This window comes from Nicotiana tomentosiformis, chromosome 2, assembly GCF_000390325.3.
Source record: "Nicotiana tomentosiformis chromosome 2, ASM39032v3, whole genome shotgun sequence".
In the NCBI taxonomy this organism is placed as follows: domain Eukaryota; kingdom Viridiplantae; phylum Streptophyta; class Magnoliopsida; order Solanales; family Solanaceae; genus Nicotiana; species Nicotiana tomentosiformis.
In genome coordinates, this window is record NC_090813.1 from 36,337,808 (window position 1) to 36,351,679 (window position 13,872).

Below are 13,872 nucleotides of genomic sequence, written 5' to 3' on the forward strand. Positions count from 1 at the left end.
GCAATCAAGTGGAGGGAGCACGCAGCTAGAGTTAAGCCACCCATGGATAACCACGAGTTGATCACTATTTTCTGGAGGCCCAAGAGCCTGATTACTTTCAGAACATGATGTCCGCAATGGGTAGACCTTTTGCGGAAGCGATCAAAATAGGAGAAATGGTTGAAAATAGCCTCAAGACTGGCAGAATTGTAAGTCAAGCTGCTCTCAAAGCCACCACCCAAGCTATCCAAAATGGGTCGAGAAGTTTGGCAAATAGAAAGAAGAGAGATGAAGGGTCCATGATGACTTCGAGATCCAGAGAAGTTCAAAGAGGGGCATCGCACCCTTATGTGCAAGTTCAGCAGGGGCAATCAAGCTACCCTCAAGATTACTATCCCCTGCCAATTCCTCAGTACTCTGTGGGATCACCACAATATACAGTGTTTAATGCTCAATCATATGCTCGTCCTCCCAATCAACAGGTACAGGCACCAGCTCCAAGATTCCCCCGACCTCAACAGCAAAATTTTCGGGCACCCTACAATGCTCGTCCTAGGCAGGATTATGGTCGAGAGCAGAGGCCGGTAGAAAAATTTACTCCATTGGCTGAATCATACTCTAGTCTGTTCCAGAAGTTGAAGCAGATGGGCGTGATTGGACCCATCGCTCCCCACAATATGCATCTCGATTCATACGGATTTCAAGCAAATGCTAGATGTGAATATCATTCAGGTGCTCCGGGGCATAGCATTGATGACTATTGGACCTTGAAAAGAGCCATAGAAAGACTCATTATTGAAAAATTGATTGTAGTCACGAATGGCGAGGACCCTCCTAATGTGACCAATAACCCATTGCTAGTACACAATGATGTTCATTTTGTGGGAATGATTGGCCGAGATCATGAATACAAGCCGGTTGGTCGAGCAGAAATGACAGTGGTAACGATTCAAGAGGGAACCAAACTGGAAGTAAGTCCAAGCCTAGATGCACCGTTGATTGTGAAAGGCGCCCAGAGCTCAGAGAGGGCAACTTTATTTGTTCCAAAAATCTCGAGGTTGGAAGTTCGCTCCAATGTTTCAAACCCAAAGTTATACGTCCTTGGAGGTCACCCCATCATAAAGCAGAATCAGGGCGGTACGACGGGTATAATAGAGCCGATCATAATCAAGCCTGCCACACAACCCCGTGTAACAAATACGAAAACCATCCCTTGGAACTACAACAAAACTGTAGTAACCTACAAAGTCAAGGAAATCATAGAAGAAGTGGGGGAAACTGGAGGTTTGACTCGATGAGGGAGGTGTTACTCTCCAGAAGAGTTGAGGAAGGCTAAGAAAATCAGAGAAGGCCAAATGCCAATAAAGAAACTGGTCACTGAAGAAGAGGCGGAGGAGTTTTTGAAAAAGATGAAAGTTCAGGATTACTCAATCATTGACCAGCTAAGAAAGACTCCTGCCCAAATCTCTCTGTTATCTCTGCTCATACACTTAAGAGAGCATGCCCGTGTACTAATCAAAATCCTGAACGAGGCACATGTCTCAGAGAATACCACCGTGAATCAGTTAGATAATATGGCCAATAGAGTTTTTGAGGTGAACAAAATTTCCTTTACTGATGATGAACTTCCTGAGGAGGGATCCGGTCACAATAGGGCTTTGCACTTGATTGTCAAATGTGAGGGGCATTATGTGAAGCGAGTCATGGGTAATGGAGGCTCGAGTGTAGATGTATGCCCCATCTCTACCTTGCAAAGTATGAAGATCAATACAGACATGATCCAACCCAGCAATGTTCGCATCCGGGCTTTTGATGGCTCAGTGAGAGATACCATTGGGGAGATCAACCTCACCATGACGATTGGGCATGTTGATTTTGAAATTGTCTTCCAAGTAGTGGACATGGAAACTTCTTATAACTTTCTTCTTGGAAGGCCATGGATCCATACGGCCCGAGCTGTGCCATCCACCTTGCATCAAATGCTCAAATTCGAGCACGACATGCAAGAAATTATTGTTCACAAAGAAGACGAGTCATCCATTTATAAAGACCCGTTAATCCCATGTATTGAGGCCAAGGAAGGATGTGAGTCTATTGTCTATCAGGATTTCGAAGTGGTTGCTATGGACCATGTTGAGGATGGAAAGCCCATTCTGCATCCTCGTCTCTCCGCCACATCTGTAATGGTGGCTGCACTTATGATGAGACAAGGTTATGAGCCAGAAAAAGGCTTGGGGGCATCATTGCAAGGAATTTCAGAACCCATTTCTCTGTTCAGTAATAGGGGTACTTTTGGTTTAGGCTTCAGGCCAACACAAGCGGACGAAGACAAATCCAAGCACCGCAAAAAGTACGGGTGGGTCTTGCAGCAACCTATCCCTTACATTTTCTGCACTTTTGTCAAGCCACGATTCAAACATGGTCAAAATTCCTCGGCACATGCAAACATTGATGAAATTTGCCATGGCCTCAGCTAGATGTTTTCTGAAGTGAATATGATCCAGGCTGGTGAAGGCACTAGTCGTGCCGATATGCAACTAATTGGCCCAGACACCATGCTCAATAACTGGGAAGCAACTCCTCTCCCCATAAGGAAGGAGTCTTGGTAGTTGACTTTTGCAGCTTCTTTCTTTTTGTACTTTGGGTTACTTTCAGGGTTGTAATCCAAATATCTTAGTATGATTGTTTTATCTTTGACGTTAACCCTTCTATCCTTTCAAATTCAATGAAATGCAATTCAGTTTCATATTAAAATTTTGTATCTTTTCCTTCTTCTTTTTTTCTCTCTAATTCCTGCCATTTTATTTCCATTTCAGTTTTGTTAATGCCGGCTTTAATAACATGACATGCATGCTGAATTCACGCCCAGATCTCAAAAAGTTGTCTAATTTCAAAATAATGCATCAAGAGGTCGAATATGATGAAGATAAGGTTGTTGAGGAAATAAAAAGAGAGTTGGAACAATTCGAAAACAAGCCCAGGCCCAACCTCAATGAAACTGAGCCAATTAATATCGGAGGTCATGAAGAAGTCAGAGAAACAAAGATAAGCATTCACATTGAACAAAAAACTAGAGATGCCTTGATTCAACTTTTATTTGAGCATAAAGATATGTTTACTTGGTCTTATGATGATATGCCGGGTTTAAGCGCCGATTTAGTGGTTCATAAGCTTCCCACGTATCCTGATTTTCCACCAGTCCAACAGAAGCAACGTAAATTTAAAACAAACATGAGTGATAAAATCAAAGAGGAAATAATGAAGCAATTGAGCGCCAATGTTGTCAGAGCCATACGATACACCACCTGGGTGGCAAATGTTGTGCCCGTGCCAAAGAAAGATGGAAAAACTAGAGTCTGTGTTGACTACATAGACCTGAATAAAGCAAGTCCGAAGGATAATTTTCCTTTGCCAAACATCCATATTATTGTAGATAATTGTGCAAAGCATGAGATACAGTCGTTGGTGGATTGCTATGCTGGGTACCACCAGATTCTAATGGATGATGGTGATGCAGAAAAGACCGCTTTCACCACTCCGTGGGGTACCTATTGTTACAGGGTCATGCCATTCGGTTTAAAGAATGTAGGGGCGACTTACATGAGGGCCATGACCACCATTTTTCACGACATAATGCACAAAGAGATTGAAGTATATGTCGATGATGTCATCATAAAATCAAAGACACAGGCTGATCACGTGCATGATTTGAAAAAGTTCTTCGAACGTCTTCGAAGGTATGACCTTAAGCTCAATCCAACCAAGTGTGCATTAGGGGTTCCATCTGGGAAACTCCTCGGTTTTATAGTTAGTCGGAGAGGAATCGAATTGGATCCATCTAAGATAAATTCCATTCGAGATCTGCCACCCCCGAAGAACAAAAATGAGGTCATGAGTTTGCTCGGGAGGTTGAACTACATAAGTAGGTTCATTGCTCAGCTCACAACCACGTGCGATCCCATCTTTAAGTTGCTGAAAAAGGATGCTGCAATCAAGTGGACGGACGATTGCCAAAATGCTTTTGATAGGATCAAAGATTATCTATCAAAACCCCATGTACTGGTCCCACCTGAACCTGGTAGGCCTTTGTTTTTATATCTATCAGTGATGGATAATTCCTTTGGATGCGTTCTGGGGCAACATGATGCAACAGGAAAAAAGGAACAAGCAATATATTATTTGAGCAAGAAGTTCACCAATTATGAGATTAAGTATACCCTTTTTGAAAGAACATGTTGTGCCTTGACTTGGGTCGCTCAGAAGTTGGGACATTATCTTTTGGCCTATACTACTTACCTCATATCCAGAATGGATCCTTTAAAGTATATCTTCCAAAAGCCAATGCCCACTGGCAGGCTCGCAAAATGGAAAATCCTGCTCACAGAGTTCGACATCGTCTATGTCACTCGCACCGCGATGAAAGCACAGGCTTTGGCCGATCATTTGGCAGAGAATCCAGTTGATGATGAGTACATTCCACTTACCACATACTTCCCAGACGAAGAGATCTACTCAATAGAGGAAGTAGTTCCAGATGACAACCATGTATGGAAAATGTATTTTGATGGAGCTGTCAATATCAAAGGAGTTGGGATCGGGGCAATCCTCATATCACCTATTGGACAATATTACCCTGCAACGGCCAGACTTCATTTCTTCTGTACCAATAATACGGCAGAATACGAAGCATGTATCATGGGTTTAAATTTGGCCCTCGATCTGGATGTGAATGAATTATTGGTTATGGGAGATTCTGACTTGCTTATCCGGCAAACCCAAGGCAAATGGGAGACTCGAGACATCAAGCTTATTCCATACAGACAATGTGTACAAGATTTGAGCAAAAGATTCAAATCCATCGTGTTCAAGTATATTCCCAGGTTTCACAACGAGTTAGCCGATGCTTTGGCTACTTTAGCCTCAATGCTCCCTTATCCGGGGAACACTCATATCGATCCACTAGAAATCCAAGTTCGGAATCAACACGGTTACTGCCATACAATTGAGATAGAACCAGATGGTGAACTATGGTATCATGACATAAAACGATTCCTGAAAATAAGAGAATACCCAAAGCATGCCAAGGGATATCAAAAAAGAACTATAAGGCGGCTCGCCAGCGGTTTCTTCCTGAATGGGGAAATTTTGTACAAAAGGACCCCAGATTTGAACTTGTTGATATGCATAGATGCCACAGAAGCTGAGCAGATCATGAGTGAAGTGCATTCGGGGATATGCGGACCTCACATGAATGGATATGTTTTGGCGAAGAAGATTCTGCGGGCAGGGTATTATTGGCTTACAATGGAGCGAGATTGCTTTAGTTTTGTTCGCAAGTGTCACCAATGCCATATTCATGGTGACCTGATTCAGTCGCCACCTTCGGAGTTGCATCCCATGTCCTCTCCTTGGCCTTTCGTTGCTTGGGGAATGGATGTTATTGGGCCAATTGAGCCAAAGGCTTCAAATGGGCATAGATTCATTTTGGTTGCCATTGATTACTTCACCAAGTGGGTGGAGGCCGTCACTTTCAGAGCAGTCACCAAGAAAGCAGTGGTAGACTTTGTTCATTCCAACATCATCTGCCGTTTCGGTATCCCAAATACCATTATCACTGACAATGCATCCAATCTCAATAGTCATTTTATGAAGGAGGTATGCGAGAAATTTAAAATTATGCATCGCCATTTTACCCCTTGCTGGCCAAAAGCCAATGGAGCTGTTGAAGCGGCGAACAAGAACATCAAGAAGATTCTTAAAAAAATAATCCAAGGTTCCAAACAATGGCATGAAAAGTTGCCTTTTGCTCTTTTGGGATACCGCACGACTACTCGCACATCTGTTGGTGCAACTCCTTATCCGTTGGTATATGGAACGAAAGTTGTAATACCGGCAGAGGTCGAAATTCCCTCTCTTTGGATCATTGTGGAGTCGGAGATTGAAGATACAGAATGGGTAAAGACTTGATTATAACAACTAATGCTGATTGATGAAAAACGGCTAGCAGTAATGTGCTTTAGCTAGTTATATCAGCAAAGAATGGCACGCGCTTACAACAAGAAAGTGCATCCAAGGCATTTCGAGGTAGGCCAACTCGTTCTGAAATGCGTTCTTCCACACCAAGTAGAAGCTAAAGGAAGTTCGCCCCAAACTGGAAAAGACCCTACATCATCAAGAAAGTGTTACCAAAAGGGGCCTTGCACTTGGTAAATGAAGAAGGACGGGTACCAGACATGACTGTTAATGCAGATGCAGTCAAAAGATATTATGTCTGATATATACCCACTGTGGAACTTTCACGCATGATTTTCTTAGATCGAGATGACGAAGGCTACCATTGCTCGCTATTCCAAGCAAGTGTCACCCTTTTGTTACCCCTTTTAAGGTGTATTTTTCTTCCTTGTTTTCCATTTTTTGGAACCTGTGTACTCAAAAAAAAAAAAAAAAAAGAAGCAGAAGAAGTCAAACAATAATATTTTTTGAGTCATTGAGCTACGTCCGACCTGATTCCGAAAGGATACGTAGGCAGCCTTACCCTGGGTTCGGTCCCATCGCAACAAAAATCCATATTCCCAATACTCCAAAACTGGGGTAGAAGTTTGTTTTTATCTTACGGTTTTTCTTGTAGAAACAGTTCCAAAAGTTGTAATTCAGTTCAAGGTTCTTTTTGCCTTTTCCTGTTAAGAATTTCTGATCGATCTTTGAGAATACTTGAAGCCCCCATGCCAGGGGCATTGGCCAACCTTCCGCATGTCCTAAAAAAAATTAAAAAATAAGAGTCTTATCGATAAGAGAAAAGAAGAAATGAGAGAGTCTTATCGGTGAAAACCCGTATGAGCACTGTAAGGCGACAGTGAGCAGAGAAATACAAGTCTTATTGGTGAAAACCAGATGGGCACCATAAGGCAACAGTGATTAGAGAAATGAGAGAGGTTAGTTAGCGAAAACCCGTAAAGGGCGCTACTAGCCGAATGAGGGTCTTCGATGCTCCGGCATGAGCACAACCAAGACAGTTTCAAGATGAACATTTGCGACGTATTTTGAGAATTAGACAGCTTAGACAGATCAGGCATCCAGTCCAAAATGTATGTCATGATTCATTGAAGTCGGCACATATCTCTAGATAAGTCTTCTTATTTCTCTCCCCGAAAGGGACACCTTTTATTTAGACACAATTCCTTTTTCACTTCCAATTGCTCTTCTATTCTTTTCCATAATTTTTCTTAGATTCCCTTTTGGACTAATCTTGCATCAAAAGCAAAGCAAAAATGGCTGTAAAACTGTCTACAATTTTCCCGTAATACCGAGAACAATTTGGAGCATATACGGCATTGACGAAGGCAGGAATCCATCTGTGATCTCCTTTGATAAGGCGGACAAACTGCCTCAAAGAAACTGAAAAGGTCTCCTAAGCAAGACTTTCTTCATGGGAAAAGTTGATAAGCACTATAGATAGATTGATTTTGAAGGAAAATTGCCTTGCCTTAGGGACAAGGATTAGCGGTACCATGGACATCCAGGTATGAAACAGTCAGGGGCAACGTCAGAAAGACAATGTCTCTAGAAGTGATACAGAGTATCCGGGAACCTCGGTACCACACTGACAAAATCAGTTCTTCGATAGCGGAGTGGTGAATTCCAACTACTCAGGGCATCAAGGCCACAAACCGACCACCACTTTAAAAACTCACAAATTTTTCTTTGTTTGAAGCACGATCAAAGCAGTGCAGAATGGCGATTCTCAAAGGGTGAATGTCATCAAAGATAAGTTTCCTCAAAATCTCCACTTTCCTTTATTTGCAGCATGCATCATTACTGTCCACACCTCCCATTTTCGTAGCTTAAACCAGGTAGAACCTTCTCGCATAGGGGGATTCAGCTCCTAGTTCCAGGTAGAAGTACTTTTCGCTCATATGTTTTACAGTAGCTTAACCCAGGTAGAACCTTTTTCGCCTAGGGGGATCCAGCTCATAATTTCGGATAGAAGTACTCTTCGCCCATGCTTGTTTTTCATAGCTTAACCCAGGTAGAATATTTTCGCCTAGGGAGATCCAACTCATAGTTTTCGGGTAGAAGTACTCTTCACTCAGGCTATTTTTTGTAGCTTAACCCAGGTAGAACCTTCTCGCCTAGGGGGATTCAGCTCCTAGTTTCGGGTAGAAGTACTTTTCACTAATATGTTTTACAGTAGCTTAACCCAGGTAGAACCTTTTTCGCCTAGGGGGATCCAGCTCATATTTTTGGATATAAGTACTCTTCGCCCATGCTTGTTTTTCATAGCTTAACCCAGGTAGAACATTTTTGCCTAGGAAGATCCAACTCATATTTTCGGGTAGAAGTACTCTTCGCTCAGGCTGTTATACGTAACTTAACCCAGGTAGAAATTTTTCACCTAGGGGGTTCGAGCTCATGTTTCCGGGTAGAAGTACTCTTCACCCAGGTTTGCTTTTCGTAGTTTAACCTAGGTAGAACCTTTTCGCCCAGGAGATTCAACATCCTTTCAGTAATGCAGGGTGCCAGCCCCTGGTTACCCTCCTTTCTGTAATACAGGGTACCGACCCCTGGTTACGCTCCTTTCAGTAATATAGGGTGCCAGCCCCTGGTTACACTCTTTTCAGTAATACAGGGTGCCAGCTCCTGGTTACACTCCTTTCAGTAATACAGGGTACCAACCCTGTTACACACCTTTCAGTAATACAGGGTGCCAACCCCTGGTTACACTCCTTTATGTAAAACAGGGTACCAACCCCTGGTTACACTCATTTCGGTAATACAGGGTACCAACCCCTGATTACATTCCTTCTCAGTAATACAGGGTACCAACCCCTGGTTACACACCTTTCAGTAATACAGGGTGCCAACCCCTGGTTACACTCCTTTATATAAAATAGGGTACCAACCCCTGGTTACACTCATTTCGGTAATACAGGGTACCAACCCCTGGTTACATTCCTTCTCAGTAATACAGGGTGCCGACCCCTAGTTACACTTCTTTCAGTAATACAGGGTACCAACCCCTGGTTACATTCCTTCTCAGTAATACAGGGTGCCAACCCCTGGTTACGCTTCTCAGTAATACAAGGTGCTAGCCCCTGGTTATACTCCTTTCAGTAATACAGGGTGCCAACCCCTGGTTACACTCCTTTCAGTAATACAGGATGCCAACCCCTGGTTACACTCCTTTCTGTAATACAGGGTACCAACCCCTGATTACACTCATTTCGGTAATACAGGGTACCAACCCCTGGTTACATTCCTTTCGATAATACAGTGTACCAACCCCTGGTTACCCTCATTTTGGTAATATAGGGTACTAACCCCTGGACACATTTCCTTTCGGTAATACAGGGTACTAACCCCTGGTTACATTTCCTTTTCAGTAAACTAGTATAGGGTACCAACCCCTGATTACATTTCCTTACCAGTATAGGGTACACCAATCCCTGATCTCTTTACTAGTATATGGTACACCAATCCCTAGTTGTGTTCTCCAACATAGAGTACACCATTCCCTAGTTGATTTGATTTTAAAATGCAGGATACACCACTCCCTGATATCATTGCCAATATAGGGTGTACTATTCCTTGGCCACATTTTCTCAACATAAGGTACACCAATCCTTAGTTGAGACATTCTTTTGGACAATAAAGGATCTTCCAAAAAAAAAACACAAAAAAAAAAAATCAAAATGATCTTTTTAGGGTACACCATTCCCAATTTTTTTTCTTTTATTTATTGCTTTCAATAAAGAAGTAGTTTAGAATTTTGTTACAATAACTCACAATTTTCCTAGTGAAATCTGGGGCAGAAAATTTTCGTTCGTTTGTTTGTTTTGGTGTCTGAGCAGATTTTACCTCGAGGCAAAAGGTTCAAGATGACCAAAAGAAGAATTCTTAATCCAGAATAAAGAAAAGAAAAAGAAGTGAATCCAGAATGCAGAAGCAGATGGAAAGGATATGGACTGCTCAAAACATGACTAAAGTTACGAGCTTCACATTTCATGTTTTGCTCAGAAGAAGCCGTAGAAGAATGAACTAGCACCTACAGCTAGCAAGCATCAAGGTTCAGATCAGAGTTTGCATGAACAACCAGGCAGGACTCAAGATCAAGCTTCAAAAGATTTATAGATAGAAATCTTGTAACTCATAGCTGATAGGCTTGTTTAGTTCCTTTTAGATTTTGATGTAATAACAGGGCCACGGACTGGAGCCTCGACGGAACCTCGCTCGACTCTCGAACTCATCATTCCATCATTCTACTTGAACTACACGCGACCTGATTTCCTTATAACCCGAGATATGTAGGTTGTCCAAAATCAGGACTCGGTTGCATATTTTTCTTTTATTTCCCTTTTGAATAACGGTATGACCAAAAATTAGTCATATTGCTCATCTTTTCTTTGCCTGAAAACTCTTCATGTTTCTAAGTAAAGAGGGGCATGCTGTGAGCACCTAATTTTTGACTGTGCTCGAATTTTTTTCCCCACTTATCTCACTTGTTACTCCATATTTCCCACTCCACTTTCCCTTGTCCCCCATGCTTGTTCCCCACTCACAAACCACATGCCCAAAATCAGCCACAAACGCCAACAAACCAGGACCCTTTTGGCAGCAAATTTGAGCTAAAACCGAGGTCCAAAAATTACTCAAAGGGGACAGCTGAAATCACTCTAAAAAGGTAGCAAAAACAGCCATGAAAGCTGGAGGTTCTTCGCCCAAAAGCCAACAATAAAACCATCCCAAAAATACCACTTGTTTTGGCTATAAAAACACACCAAAACCTATATTAACGGAGCTTCAAAAATCAGTCGTGTCGCTCCAATGACCACGACTAGACTGCTGCTCATAACCAGCTGTAAAACAGCCCACCTAAACCTCAAACTCAGCCCCCAAAAATGCAGCTCTAAAGCCACCATAGTTGCTGCCACAAAATCGCCTCCAAAAGCCCTCCAAATACAGCATAAAACGCAGCAACAGATCTAGCAAAACGCAGCAGCTATGGCTTCTCCATTCCACTCTTAAAATCAGTTCCGAAGCCATGTAAATGCATTTCCGCTAGTCCACTGTCTTGCCGGCGTTTCACCGGAGTTTCACCATCTCCGGCCAACTCTCTTTCACTATAACGCAGCAGCTCCACTTTCATTAATTGTTGTTGTTCTTTTAAGTTGAGCTCAGTCCGTCAAGGTCGTCGAGGCCCCCTGTTCAAGGTTTGCGTTTGAGATCTTTGGTTGATTCATTTAAAGGTCAGCTTCTGTTTTGTAGCATTTTTTTGATAATAATACTACATCGGGGTGGTCACCTCTTAACTAATTATTTTTGTTGCTATTGATTTTGCATCTACATGTTTAGTTCACATAGAATATTTTATTATTTTTGGCTTTCTGATTTATTTGAAGATTGTTGAATAAGTATATATATATGTTTTTTAATTTAAAACCCAAAGTTTAAACATAAAAAATAAAAAAAAATAAAAAGTTATGTGAACTGTTAGTTAAAGTTGAAAAGCTTTGTTAATTGTTTAGACGTATCCTTGTTTATCTCTTAACGTGAATTATTTACGTGCTTCATGTAGTTGTCAAAATAGTATCTTTATTTGTTAGATTAACAGTTAACTTTTAAGGTGTAAATGAAAACCACAGTGTAAATGACATTACGATTTCAAATAGCTAAAATCATGTACTTATCCCACAAATAATTCAATACCACATGACTTTACAATAATCTCAAAGTTTAAGAATAATAATGAATACCGCTAGTACACATTTAGGCACATTTTAAACTTATTATCGTGATTATTTACATGTTTGCGTGATATAATTATGATTCTCAAAATAAATCAAGGTACTCGTTCGCGTAACTTTGACCAAAAACAATCTTAGTAAATAATAAAGCGTGATTAATTGTGTATACGTACGCGTGACATGATTTTAGTGCACTAAATAAAACGAATTTACATACATGTGATCCGTTTCAAAGATAATTCCATATTTTAATAATTAAAAGCGGATAGATAAAATATGAAAACCAATAAATCACAGTATGCCAAAATTAATCCAAGCCAAGTTGTAGTCAATAAAGCGACCGTGCTAGAACCACGAGACTCGGGGAATGCCTTACACCTTCTCCCCGGTCAACAGAATTCCTTACCCAGACTTTATTTTCGCAGACCAATAATAATAGAGTCAAACATTCCTTTAACTAGGGATTCAAATAAAAGGTGACTTGGAACACCCAAAAAATTAATTCCGAGTGGCGACTCTGGAAATAAAATAATTCCTATTTCAAAATTATCACTTTAATTGGAAAAACTCTTTAACCCACAATCCATAACGCACATATTATTTTGTGGGGTAAAAAAGGGGTGTGACAGTTATAGTCGAGTTACGTGAAACGCATAGTCGAATTGAGGTTTATGTATCATGACTATGTCACGGGAACCATACCCATAGTCACGATGATTTATTCATCACGCCTAAAGCAAGCTACGATGTTCATGATTTAGTTGTTTCTTCCTAAACTTTGGGATTATTGTGAAAGCCATAATTCATGAAAATTATTATTATAGAAAAGTGTACCACTTAGCTATTGTTACAATTAGAGAATTAAAGCAGTAACAACAAACTCTCTTGGAAATTAAACCATTTGCTTCAACTAAAAATCACGAACGACAGCCCAATCGAAATTAAATTTTGATTAAACAGAAAATTTTTATAAACCATGATTCAACTAAGAAAATTCAAATCCCTTAACCTATAAAACTTAAACAAAATTTAGCGGCTCTTATTATATTTCAATCATATATAGATTATCAAAATAAGAAAGGGAGATGAGATAGACCTTAACTGTGAAGTTCCCTTTTAAGTGAAGAAGCTTGAATCTTGCACAAAAGTGAAGATACGAGGATTCGACTAAAGAACAACAACGAGACCCAACAGAAAACCAATCGGACCAGCAAACTCGAACCACGAACTACAGCCCAATCGAATGAAATCGAATTGACCTCAAGCTTGATCGAATTCCATGGTTTTGGAATGGTAGCCCAGCAGAAGAAACATGGATGAACAGTTTTTTATTTTTGTATTTTTGAAATTCTGGAATTTTTAACCAAACTTAGAAAAGGTTGAAACCTAAAGAAAACTCTTCTTTTGAACCAGAAGAAAAAGAATTTAACAACAACCCTTTGTGTTTATCCCTAAATTGAGCACAACCCACTTGAGGATCCCATTTCTTGAAAGCACCGAACAGGAAATCAAAAGAGAGAGTGACGATGGACAGTCCTCCATTTTGGGAAAGTGCGGCTGTCTCCTTTTAGAATGATGGGGGGGGGGTGTCTGATTTTCTTCTCTGTTGTTTGTGCGTGTCTCTTGTAGATGAAGTGGGGGGAATTAGCTTAGGATTTTTGGGTGTTAATTTGGTTTTTATATGGTAGTGGGGAGTGAGTATTGGCCCTCTGATTAAATTAGATCAATGGCTATGATTAAGGGAGGGGTTTGATGGGTGAGAAAATGATTTGGGCTAAACGGGATTGGAAAAAATGGGTATTTATCTTGCTGGGCCACCAAAATCCGAAAATGAGTTCCCAATTGGCCCAAATTCAATTCTTTCTCATTGAACAAAAATAAAAATAAAAATAAAAATACTATCAAAATGTACTAATTAATTTTAGTTAATAAGAATAAATAATTAAAGTGAATTATATATTTAGAATGAAAATATTTTTGATATTTTTTAAATGTTATAAATATTATAAAATACTAATAAGCTAAAAAAATATTATAAAACTATTTTTGTGTTTTCAAACTTATGTTTTAAAATTAAAACTAAAAGTTGAATAAAATCCTATTAAAAATGAAAATAAACAAATATTTTTGAAATACTACTTATAAAAGTTGC

The 13,872-nt window shown here is 40.3% G+C and overlaps 1 protein-coding gene across 1 annotated transcript; it reads left to right on the forward strand.

Moving 5' to 3' along the window:
- The first annotated feature begins 2,102 nt into the window (after window positions 1–2,102).
- Window positions 2,103–5,946, forward strand: LOC138904627 (uncharacterized). The gene is made up of 4 exons (XM_070193131.1): window positions 2,103–2,265; window positions 3,413–3,523; window positions 4,478–5,009; window positions 5,619–5,946. Exons 1-4 carry the CDS (start codon window positions 2,103–2,105, stop codon window positions 5,944–5,946), a joined length of 1,134 nt encoding a protein of 377 aa, XP_070049232.1.
- Window positions 5,947–13,872: the final 7,926 nt, after the last annotated feature.

Excerpts from the sequence above, each read along its gene's own strand:
- LOC138904627 (XM_070193131.1), top strand. The coding sequence starts at position 2,103 with ATGGACCATGTTGAGGATGGAAAGCCCATTCTGCATCCTCGTCTCTCC. Across the intron at positions 2,266-3,412 it reads TTCTCTGTTCAGTAATAGGG|ATAATTGTGCAAAGCATGAG; the intron begins GTACTTTTGGTT and ends ATATTATTGTAG. Across the intron at positions 5,010-5,618 it reads GAACCAGATGGTGAACTATG|TCATTTTATGAAGGAGGTAT; the intron begins GTATCATGACAT and ends CAATCTCAATAG.